This window comes from Mastigoproctus giganteus, chromosome 5 (genome assembly GCF_048544385.1).
Source record: "Mastigoproctus giganteus isolate SK-2022 chromosome 5, ASM4854438v1, whole genome shotgun sequence".
In the NCBI taxonomy this organism is placed as follows: Eukaryota; Metazoa; Arthropoda; class Arachnida; order Uropygi; family Thelyphonidae; genus Mastigoproctus; species Mastigoproctus giganteus.
This window is the reverse complement of record NC_143579.1, coordinates 233,572,301-233,585,178: the sequence shown is the minus strand read 5'-3', so window position 1 is coordinate 233,585,178 and position 12,878 is coordinate 233,572,301. Positions and strand designations below refer to the sequence as shown.

The window sequence follows — 12,878 nt, the reverse complement described above, 5'->3', positions numbered from 1 at the left end:
TGTTAATCTCATGCAGACAAAGATTTAAAAAATAGGGTGCATAAGTGTATTATTACTATTATTAATTGCAACATTAGTGGTGCTTATGTGTGCAGATACTAACCAGCAGCAGATTTTGAAATTTCATGTGTATCATCTGGAAGGAAGTTATGACCTTCCCGCCAGTAATGCTTGGTTACCACTGACTAAAAAATTGGATGTTTATTTATTTTTTTATTATTATTATTATTATTAGCTACATGGTGCAAGGAAGCCTGAGGCTCATGCTGCACCAGCCAAAAAAAAAAAAAATCTCCCGAGTTACCCTGAGAGAGTCAAAAGTAGAAGGGAATCACCAAGAAAGAGAAGAATGACGATATCGAGTTCAAGACCCTGGGTGTGCCAAGCACATACTCACCAGATGTGAGCTGATCCTCTAGACAGCAAATAGCCTTGCCAATCTAACACACATTACAGTCCCTGCAGAGATTGTAATGTAAGCTACACTGGCAAGGCTAGTCATCATCTGGAAGACTATCTCAAAGATTAATAATGCCATCAAGCTAGACAATGACAGCTGATCAGGCCAATTTTGTGCAATCAGCTTTTCAGTAATTCAGCCCTGGAGAGATTGCTTATAGGATACAATTTTCTCAGCATGCCCTGCACTTGCTAGAAGGAGGGAGTTTTTACAGGATGGGATATACTTCAATAATATCAGCAAATATTCTTGCACCCCTCTTCTATCTGAAGGATGCAAGAATATTTGCTGAGGCAGTGTTAGGTAGGTCAGAAAAGGCTATTTGCTGTCTAGAGGATCGGCTCACATCTGGTGAGTATGGGCTTGGCACCCAGGGTCCTGAAGCATTGCAAGAATCAATTTTGCTAATGATTATGGCTGCCATTAAACTATTAGTGTGTATACTGCAACACTAGCAGTTTTCCGACCTACCTAACACTGCCTCAGCAAATATTCTTGCACCCCTCTTCTATCTGAAGGGTGCAAGAATATTTGCTGAGGCAGTGTTAGGTAGGTCGGAAAACTGCTAGTGTTGCAGTATACACACTAATAGTTTAATGGCAGCCATAAGCATTAGCAAAATTGATTCTTGCAATGCTTCTGCTTTGACATGCAGTAGCCCAGAGAGCTAGCTGGGGAGGGAATACAAGGCCTGCTGGGAGTCCTCATGGAACAAGTAATTAAACCAGCAGTGTTAGGATTACTAAGAGAACAAATAGGTACACACACATCCTTGTTTATACACCGATTGCCAGGAGAACAATAAATAAATTTGATGAATCTGAAGTATTGGTTATGTCATTAAATGTAGACATTATAGAAATATTAGACATACTGATATTCTGATATAGGGGATGCAAAATTGAATATAATGAACACATGTACAGAAAGGGTATGTACGAGGTGTAGCAATAAAGTTCTCGGACTGGTGCAATAAAAAGAACACACAGTGAAGGAGTTCAAAAATAGTTTTATATTTATTCAAAGTAATCACCACCTGACTGAATGCACTTATTATACCATTCGAAAAGTTTCTGAAAAGAGTCAATGAGGGCATCCAGAGAGAGAGAGAGATGAAGTTCAGCTGTTATGCTTTTCTTTATGTCCTTAACATCCTAAAATCTCTTTCCTTTGAATTTCACCTCAGGAAAAAGTAACAAGTCCGCTGGAGCTAGATAAGGAAAGTAGGGTGGCTGGTTGATCTGGACAATGCATGTTTCATCAGAAATGTCTTCACAACAAGTGTGGAATGAGCAGAGGTACTGTCATGCAACAAGAACCAGCTGCCTTTCTCTCAAAATTGTGGCCTCACTGGGGAAATGTGCTTCAACAGTCTTTGAAGAAGAATGTAGAATGCAGCATTGACTCTCTCCTCTTCAGGTACAAATTACTTGTGAATCATACTCTGGCTGTTGAAAAACATGATTAGCATCATCTTGATCCTGAACTTCTGTAAACAAAACCTTTTGGACTTTGGTAATGATTCTTGCTTATCAGTTCACTGCATGCCCTGGCACTCCGGGTTGTACTGAAACACCCAACACTCATTTCCAGTGATGATATATTTTGCCTGGATGAAGTCTTTGCATGATGACACTACTGATTCTGCTTATCTGTGAGACTGTATGGCACAAATTTTGCACAGATCATCCTTTTCCCTAAATCATCTCCTTAACCATATCTAATTCATCAGACATCATTCTGAGGGCCAAACAACGATCTCTTGCCACAATTTCACAAACTTTTGCATCTCTCTCTCTCTCTCTCCCCTCATTTCGAGAGGCTGAAGGACATCTACTTCTTCGGTCATTGCAAATATCCTCATGTCTGTCTTTGAACTGCTCATGCCATTCAAACACGCTGGTACGACTTTATCACCATAAACAGTTGTTAACATTTCATATGTTTATGTTGCAGATTTTTCCAGTTTAAAGCAAAATTTGATATTTGTTCATTGGCATAATTGTGACACGGAATGTTAACATTACTAACAAAACTCATTACTTGCAAACTGGCAGCCTACGAGACAAACTTTGTACTACCATCTATTGGAGGAAGTTTGAACTACAACACATCACTTCCATTTACTTTCAAACTCATCAAAAAATGACCACAACAGCCCAAGTCTGGAAACTTTATTACCACAACTCATATGTCATATATTCCTTCATATCTGACTTGTGTCTCTGTGTTAAGCAGCATCTCTGCAAAGCCACTCATGTATGTTGATTTGATTTGTGTGTTAAGTGCCACATTGTGTTGTACTACTAACCTCAGCTACCTGCCATCAAAAGTCTGGAAATCTGAGGCCATTTTCTGCCGCACTTCCCTCTGTTTTCGGCTTTCGCTTGAACTCTCTTCAAAGTTCTTTGCAACTTTCCCTCACGGTACATGTTTGCTATCAGTCTCATGGCCATATTTAGCCTTAGATGGAGTTTACCATCCACTTAGAGCTGCACTCCCAAGCAACCTGACTCCAAGGAGATCGCAACCGACAGAGATGGCATCTGCTATATTAAAACAGTTTTTCGGCCTATCACCACAAATCTGGGATTGTGGTGGGAAAGTTGAATAAAGAAAAGGAAGCAGGGAGAAATAGGAATGGGGTGGGTACAGCTATACTAAGAAAAATGTGTAAGGTGCATTTTTTCTTTTTTTTAAATGGACAAGAAAGGAGTGGGGGACTGCTCTTGGTTAAGAAGCATATAGATCCTAAATCATTATACCATAATGATATGAATTCTCAGTGTACTATTGAATCAGTTTGGTGTGACATAAACACTGGAAAACAAAAATGAAAATGGGAGGATGTTTTGGGCCAAACAATTGTGAAGAGTATAATGAACAACTGGTGAAGGGAACAAAAGGGTGCTCTTACCAAGAAAGGCTTCAGTTCTGCAAACTGCAGCATCTAGAGACTAGACACTGCTAGGAGATCTGATTGATGCTTAAAGCTTGAATGGATTGAATAAGATAAATGTTGATGGCATTTTTCCTCTTGCTCATACTACACATGAGGGGGCATAAGGCATAAATTCAAGTGAGGAAGGATGGCTGCAGGTCAGATGTGCAGAAGTTTGCCTTCAGCCAGCAGTACCTCTGCCCACTTCTGCAACAACGGATGGAAGTTTGCTCCAACAATCAGTGGCTGATTGTTGGAGCAAACTTCCATCCGTTGTTGCAGAAGTGGGTGGTTTGAATAAATTCAAGGAAAAATTAGACATATTCTTGGAGGGTATGGATGGATGAAATGTGTTTTTTTTTGGCTTTATAAGCTTTCTTTCTTGCATCATTTTGCCACTACTAATACTAAATAATATTATTACTAAAAATGTAAAAAGAGAGAAAATGGGCTAGTAAATTATGTCTTATAATCAGGGATTTTTGTGTAATGTATATTGCTGAGGGCTGGTTGCTTACTTGGTGGCAGAACATTTTCTGCATTTACTGTTGAATCCATTCTAGCACAGAGAGGAGCTACTCTTTTTCTGATTATCAGCAATGTCTCTTCATATATTACAAATCTTCAGGTAGAGAAACCACTAGGTGGCAGTGACCATAATATAGTAGTGCAGGATTTAATTAAATATACAGTAGAACCCGGATAAGAAGTTTTCCAAGGGACTAGAGGTTTAGAACTTCTTAGAAGGGAAAATGACTTAAGGGTATGAAATTTAACTACACAAATGAAAATGAAAAGATTCACATACATAAGTTAAAGATCATTTTTAAGTACTATTTCAGAATTTATAAATAATTTATTCTGCCTATGGGAAACATTTTTAAACTCAGGATTTCTAATTGTTAACATTCTGTTCATTAAATGCATTACTAAATACTCATTACCAAGTTGGATGAGCTCCTTTGGAATTTTGACATACCTTAAAGGTCACAATAACAATAAGACAGAGAACAATCCACTAAGTAATTCAGAACTGTTCAGAAAAATCAGAACTTAACAACAGATGCTTCACTGTGCTTCACGTCAATCCATTTTTTACTATGTACAAGTACACAATACACATTACAAAAATTTGGTCCCCATTTCAAGTAGAAAATTTTCTGGAACAAATTATCCTCACATTACAAGGACCCCATGTACTAGGTTTAGAACTGAAATCAGGGATATCATGCTCAGCAGTGCTCATCGGCTCCAAAAATGGTTCTTGGGGAGATTGTAGGCTGAACTACTGTGCTAAACACAGTAGTTTGTGACTGGGCCAAAGTACTGTACTAAACACAGTAGTTCGGCCCAGTCACAGCACACAAGTTGCATTACTGAGAAAAATATATTAAACATTTTCCCTTGTGTAAAAATATTTCATCTGTTTGACCTCACAACTACTGTCATTTATGAAGGTTCACATAAGTTATGAATTTTATTAAATTTTATATTAGTGTATCAACTTTAATTATCATCATCCATTATTATTTTTATATAAGTTTAACATTTGCAGCTGCACTACAAATGTCAGAGGGCTGTTGCTGACATGCCTAACTGAAATGAATTAATGTCATTAGTTCATTTCACATAAATTTCAGTTAGTAGTATTAGGAGTGGCAAATGATGCAAGGAAACAAGCTTATACAGCATTAGTCAATTCCCCCAAAACTACCCACCTCATCTGCCCATCCCCTCAAATAATTTGTCTAGTTCTTCCTTAAATTTATTCAAACTACCCACCTCCACAATACCAAAAAGAAGTTCGTCCAACACTCAATTACCTTCCAATAGCAGTAAAGAAAAATGCATGGGAAGATTTCAAATTATCATGGGACACAGAAATGTACAGTAAGTACAAACTAGTCTGCAATCAAGTTACTAAGGGAATTAAGCATGCTAAGACAGATTATGAAAAGCCATCAGTTAAGAATGCAAAGAACTGTTTTATGATAACTAAAAAAAAAAAAAAATCTGGAAGAAAAATTTCTGGAGTTAAAAGTAAATAAGGCATGAGGCTGATGGAATTTATCCAATTATATTAAAAGCAGCAGCAAAAGAGATAAGCATACATTTAGCCATAATTATGAGAGCATCCTTGGATTCATAAGGAGATCCCTACACAGTGAAGGCATGCAAATCTCTCTCTTCTATTCACAAAGGGGAATCAAATGGCAAAGTAATTACATACCTGTCCATGTAACTTCTGTGCCAGAGAAAATAAGGAAGTTGGTGGTTAAAGAAATAATGCAAGATCATCTTTACAAGCATGCAATTATATGAAAATCACAGCATGGACTTGTTAAAAGGAATCCTTGTCTGACCAATATAATTAGTTACTATGAGGTAGTTACAAAGGAAGGAGATGCAAAAAATAATTTTGACATCATATGCTTAGGTTTCAGTAAAGTTTCTAATGCTGTTCCAGATGAAAGACTTCTGTACAAATGGAAACAATGTGGTATTTGGAGCAGGTTATTGTTATGGATAAAGGGTTGATTGAGTGGTAGCTGAGAGAAAGTAGTTATTAATGGCCACTGATCTTCACGGAATAGTGTTATGAGTCCTTATATAACATCAACATTATTAATGTTATATAAAGAGCCCAATAAGAAACTCTCAGGTGACTCCGTAGCCAGGTGGGAAGGAGCAGCAGTGCATAGCACACGCTTCTTGATTAGACCGGGGTTCGCACCCGTCACCACCAAATACGGAGGATGCGGAAAGGTCAGGGAATGACCACCGCATATCCCGGAGCAATATGGCCTTAGTTGCTAATGCTCCTAAAAAAACGAAATAACAACGAAACTCTCAAGGATCTGAAACTCTCAAACATCTTTATTGATGTAGGCATTTCAAGTTTAATGCCTAACTTTGCCAAGATATAAAAGAGGATGGGGCAGTTAATGACTAATCAAGGTAAGCTAGTCCAACAAGACCTGGATAAATTAGGCAGATGGGCAACTGCAGTTTAACATTAAATAAGTTTAGCATCTGGGTAGCCATAATTCCAATGCAACATCTGGCAGTACCAAACCCAATGGTACTGAAGAATGAAATGGACCTGGGGGATAATGTACAATCTGACAAAGTTTTCTGAATAGTGCAGACAGGATGTTATGACAGCTCATAGGGATTCTGTCAACATAGTGGTTCAGGGGCTCACATCTGGTGAGTATGGGCTTGGCACACCCAGGGTCCTGCGCTGGATATCATCATTCTTCTTTTTCTTGGTGATTCCCTTCTCTCTCTCTCTCGGGATAATTCAGAAAATTTTTTTTGGCTGGTGCAGCATAAGCCTCAGGCTTACTTGCACCATATGGCTAATAATAATAATAATAATATACAGAATTCTTCAGCAGGGACAAAGAGATGATCATCCCTTTGTATAAGGCAATGGTTAGTCTGCATCTTGAGTGTTGCATATGACTATAAAAGCTTCATTTAGGAATGGTGTGGATCTGTTGGAACAGGTGCACTGAGGAGCAATAAGAATTGTCAGGGACACATTAAGAAAGACATCCCTCCCCCTCTAGTGACCTATTATCCTATAGTGCATATGATAATAGGTCACTAGAGGGGGGCCAGGGTCCTCAGCTCAGGGAAGGCAAAGGAAAACAGGCAAAAATAAATTACATTCTACCACAAGGAAAACTTGTGATATGTCGCTGCCTCCATACTAAAAAATAATTTTTTCATTTCTTTTATAGCTGATTAATTATGTATAGTACAATAATGGATGTAAGTAAAGCTGCTGTTTTTTCCATGCTTGAAAAAAATTTTGGTATAAATTTTCAAGTCAAATTACCAATGCAATCTGCAGATCTAAAAGATTTAATCACACCACAGTCAGCTGCATTTAACATGGCATTGCTTTTGGCCCAGTCATTCATCATAAGCCCTAAATGGAGTTAAAGACCCAATAAATAAATCCAAAATTTATTTTAAAATGCCAATTGCCACTGCTTATAAAATCCTGTTACTTTTATATAAAAGATATAATTTTATGGACAATTTAATCATGAAAACAAAGGAACATTTCTAATATATGACCATAATAGGCATCAAAATTCTTTGCTATACTTCTAGATTTGGCTCTCAACCATTGTATAGACAAAACAGTTTGTACTTATACTCTTTTTTTTGTTATGGTTTAAATGTATGAAGTCAATATTACAAGCAATTATGAAATTATTGATAATGATATTAAACAACAATTTATAAAAGAAACTAATGTATCTATCTACTCAAAGCTCCTGAAGACAAGCAGAGAGAGAGCTGACCATGTAGATGAATGGATTATTGTTAATTCTAGTTAGTTATTAATTTTAAATTTAATTGTTTAGTGTAGTGTATCCTGATCATTAGTGATTAAGTCTATTTTAAACCTAGGAAAATAAGTAGCTGCTACAATCCACTAAACTTGTTGGCACCATTAGGCTAAACATGCTTGAAAAGCAACTACGATATAACTGCATTCTCTCCTATAAATCGGATCCACAACTATAGGATCCAATACAAAAGAATTCAGTTAAATCGTGTACGTATATATATATATTGCACACAGGGCCGGATTTACATATCAGCTAAACAAGCTACAATTTAGGGCCTCACATTACAAGGGGACTTGGTTCATCTTAAAAATTCCTTTTTTAATATTTTCACAGGTGAGAGAGAACGGCCTAATATATGTTATGTAGCTTAGGGTCACAACAAGTTTAAATCCAGCCCTGATTGAACAGAAAGCGAAACTTATAAGGTTCCTCAATAGTGCATATCGCTTGAATTATTGTCACTCTGTAAGAATTCTCCTTTTGATAAATCTGCGATCTCATCACAGCTCCAACCGGATGATTTTTTTAACTCTCACACTACGGCACCACCATAAATAGAACTATAATAAGAAGTGTAAACAAACCTTACACAAGCAGCCATTTTACTAAAACAGCGACCTCAAACAAAAGCGGTGTAATTTAGTACTACAATGTATTCTTTCGTTTCTGCCCTCGAGGGTATCACAGGTGGTAAACTCTCCATCCTCTCCACATTGGGTGGAAAAGACCTGAGCTCAAGTCCCGTCAATGACGTGAAGAATGTTTATGGGCCTTTTTCACAACGTGGCTGAGTTAGTCGACCTCTGTCGAGGTCAGCATGGTTTATTTATCCCGAAAACTCGAATTTTTCGTTCAGCAAACAGAAAATCGACTACGGAGTACACGTAAAAGCGAACAGGGAGTAATATGGCCTTAGTCGCTGATGCTGGTAAAACACTATTACAACACAAGAACAACAACTGTCGCCTCATAGCCTTAGTTATTTTGGGGCTTGGCAGTCACTCACACCCTTGGATTCTCCAGATGAAAAATCTTTTTTTATAAAGATTTTTCATCTGGACCTTCCAGACCCTTGTTCTGAAGAGCGGTAAATTCGACAAAAACCTTTTTTTTTTTTTTTTTTTTTTTTTTTGGAGGGGAAACGAGTGAGAAAATGAACATTGAAATCTTCTCATGTTTAGAGGATATGGAGTCGTTTTTATGTTTACATCGAAGCGCTTCAAAGTTTTGACACAGTCTAGACAATACTTGTTAAAATATTTAAAGCACACTAAACCAATATTTGGAGTAAACTAACTGGAACAACATGTTCTTTATATGTAAAAGGCATAATATCAAACAAGAAATTAAAAAAATGCTATTTTTATTTCTGTTCCTCTTCTTGTTAGAGCATAGAACTCGGCACTGCTGCAAGAGCATTAGCAAATTGGTATTATCCAAACAAACATCATGACTTTTATTATAAGTTTTCGATGTTGTCCGTCTGAAGGTCAACATAGTTGAGAAGACTGAGAGGAAGTGGTAGTCTCTGGATTCCTGCAGGTAGCTGCCAATTTTCATTCAGGCAATTTCTGATTTGACACCGACAAAGATGAGTGAGCTCCGAGGGATTGAAATATCGCTGTTTCAGCAAGGGCACCCATGGAACGGTTGCTTCAAGAAACTGCCTTGCAGAAAACTCCCATACGTTAAATCCCCTTTCTCTTTGCCACATGATCTCGTGGTTGATGACACTCTGAAGCGATCCTAGTGAAAGCTGGGGAGAAACACGGAGCATTTGTTTAGCACACTTTAGTTTGTCCTGAAAGAGACTTATTTCTGTTTCTTCCCATCGAGGGAAATGAAAATCATCACAAATCAGTTTTTTAAAACAAAACAGAATGAAACTCGAGATATGGACTGTTGTGTTTTCTGTTAAGTTTATTATTTTTTCTACTGTTATTTTTGCTCCGTATCTCAACACCAGCAATAGCAAATCACTCTGAACCCACCAACTTGAATCAAACACATAACTACCTTCAGTAATATCGTCCACGAAACGAATACCATTATCAAATATCAACCTTGTGAAAGTGGCCACTCGAAGAAAATAGGAGAGTGGAGTCTCTTGCTGTATTCTATTATCAGGGACATCATTCCCAGGCCATGACCATAATGCTATTATCTGTCTAGGATACACCTCCTCTTGTTCTGTAAGTTCCCAACACCGGTCAAATTCCTTCATGCACTTTATCACTTCGGCCACAAGCCTCATGTTGCCAATATTCTTCCAGAAACACACCTTAGCTAGTGAATAAACCACATGTCTTGCAAAGGACCATTCCTCCGGATACCTCCAACTATCATTAAAGTCACTTCCAGTTTCTCCCTTCCACCTATTATATAAACGTAGAACAGTCTGGATATTGGGTTCTATATTTCTTTGAACTGAAGTCTCTTCGATGGATTTTGAAGAATTTAGAAGTCTGTTGACAATCGAAAGAATTTCACCCGATAAATTCTCGCTACACACTGGCAGCTCAGCCATTGTGGTTATGTGAATGTAACTTTTATTCCATTTTTTTTTTGAATTACAACAATTTGGATTTAACAAAATTACACCGCTTTTGTGGTGTATTGTTATGAATTTCGATTTTATCAATAATAGGACAACAGTCGTTTTCATTAACAGTGAACAGTATAATGCCAAAAAGTAAGTCTCCAGCTCCTTATGTACAAATAGCATAATTTCTTACACATTCAAAGGAAATGCTTATTTTGGGACAGAAGAAAATGACTCCACTTTCAGACTGCAGCATTGTTAAGATACTTGCGAAATTTGTGGCCTCACGGTTTGACACGCTACGAGATTCACGGAGAATGTTTGCGCTAACTTTTCTCATTTGGATTGTTGGATGGTGTGCTGCGTATATGTGAACAAACAGAAGATTGGGACTACGTTCTTTACTTGTGTAGTTTGTACACCCAGTCATGAACGCCCCTCCAGACGGTAATCGGCATCCGTCCTAAAGATAATTCATGCGTCTTCATAAACAGCCTCACTAACTTTTAGGCCTTCGCGCAGTCTGCTCGGGAAACTCTGAAATTTGGAGATGGTTACAGATAATCTATCAATTTAGAGAAACTATGTAACCAATAACAAAATTGAGGCTAACTACTCTGAACCGATCGCCGTTAAAGTGTATATGATTACAGACAGACAGACAGATGGAAACATTTTGAGTTCCACATATCACTTGCCGTAGTGCGCCAAGGGCTGAAAAGTGCTAACACACAGTAGATGACCTGCCCTGTGTGCGATCTTTGCTAAGGGATTACTATATCTTACAAATTGGAATTCACTGCAACCTGAAAATTTTGCTTGTTGATTCCTTATCCAAGAAGTAGGAAGTACAACTGATGATATGGGGCTGTTCCTTTTGTGGAATCTACCTTGCAGGCTCCTACTATGAGTGGGATATATGCAGGAACACTTTCCCCTCCCTTCCTCTTCAATGTGGACACTCTCTGTCTCTCTCTTTTTGTGGAGGTCGATCCAACGTCGCTGCGTGACGTTGAAAAACTGACTGCTGCTGACAAAAGTAACACATTCTCTTCCAGATTGGGCTGACAATCCATATAACTCATGAGCATATGGATTGAGACATTAATAAATATAATAAATAAATATCTCACTAAGGCTGGAATTAATCTTCCACATGGAATATTAATTAATCTGCCCAAGTGTATTATTTTCGTGAATTTCGTGTATGCTCTGGTTGATTTGACTGTTTTTATGGACGAAAAACCTTGCTACTACGCGTGAGAGCGACTAACTCAGCCACGAAGTGGAAAAAAACCCATCCTCGTGTCATTGACAGGATATCAAACCGGGCGTTCTCCACGCGGTGACGATTCTACTGTGCTATCCGCACAGAATGGATTGAGACATTGAGAATACTACATACATAATTGGGCTGATCTCTATCTCACATATACAGTATACTACACATATTATGAGGCCAATTCTCTATCGCGTTTTCAGTTCTACAAACCTACACCATTCACACGATTGGGTTCGTAAAGATTTGCATCATCGCAAATAATAAACTGCAGGACTGAGGGAAATCTCTGGAGCCGCAAAGACAATTACACGATAAAAAGATTTTTTCATCTTGTAGACACGCACACACGCCACTCGATTTTTTTGGCTGGGTTCGATTCCTGTTTCATATCGGCTGCCATTAGTAATTATATTGAAGTTTCTATCAATTTTTTTTTTTTATTTTAGGGCTTCCTGAATGTAAATCATACTGTTATATGTATTATATCTGTGTCTACGAGGGCAGCACAGTGATAAGAATCACTGCCCGCCACAAACCGGGTAGACAAGGTCCGGGTTCGAATCCCGTGAATACCTTCTATGGACTTTGTGACTGCGTTAGTAGCTTTCAGGCGTAGACAGCAACACATTTTGCCTTTCCCACCCGCAGAAACTCGAATTTTTTTTGTCCAGTAAAACAGGCAAATCGACCAAAAAACACATGCAATTTTCAGACATAATACATGTGGGCAGATGAGATGACTCTGCTGATGTACGAAATTAAGATAATTTTTGTATTATATCTGTAAATTGCGTTCTCAGTTGGTCTGCCTGTTTGGTAGATGAAAGAGTTTCTCTCTTTCATCTACCAAAGAGTTTCTAAAAAATTAATCCCAGGAAAACGGACTAAGAAAATCACTGAAAGGATGGTGAATATAGCCGGATGCTGAAGTGTAGATCTTTTTTGTAATTGGTTTCATCCACAGCAGAAGCATAAAGCACATGTTCAAACACCACTAAAGGAAGGTTATATGTTATTTATCTTTTTCATATTTTGTTTAATATGTCATTTTATGACATATTAAACAAAATATCATTTTATGAATTTGTTTTATTTATTATTTTTTTATTTAAAATTACCTTTTAGTAATGACCACTCATATACCAAGTGAATATTATGATAGTTTATTGAGATAAAAAACTGAATTCCTATACATTAAGGTGACTTTAAGAGAACCTTGGCGGTACCCATATCAGACTATATATTAGCTGTTGTCCTCCTCCTGCTTGTCAAATGTTTCG

General features: G+C 37.7%; 1 protein-coding gene across 1 annotated transcript in view; it reads right to left on the bottom strand.

Annotated features, from left to right (window-relative positions):
* Positions 1-8,411, bottom strand: part of mRpL55 (mitochondrial ribosomal protein L55) — a 29,881-nt gene extending 21,470 nt beyond the window's left edge. The window contains exon 1 of the mRNA XM_090373808.1: positions 8,359-8,411. Within this exon, the coding sequence (XP_090229934.1) occupies positions 8,359-8,375 (17 nt within the window). The 5' untranslated portion in view covers positions 8,376-8,411. The remainder of the gene's footprint in view (positions 1-8,358) is intronic.
* Between the last annotated feature and the right edge of the window lie 4,467 nt (positions 8,412-12,878).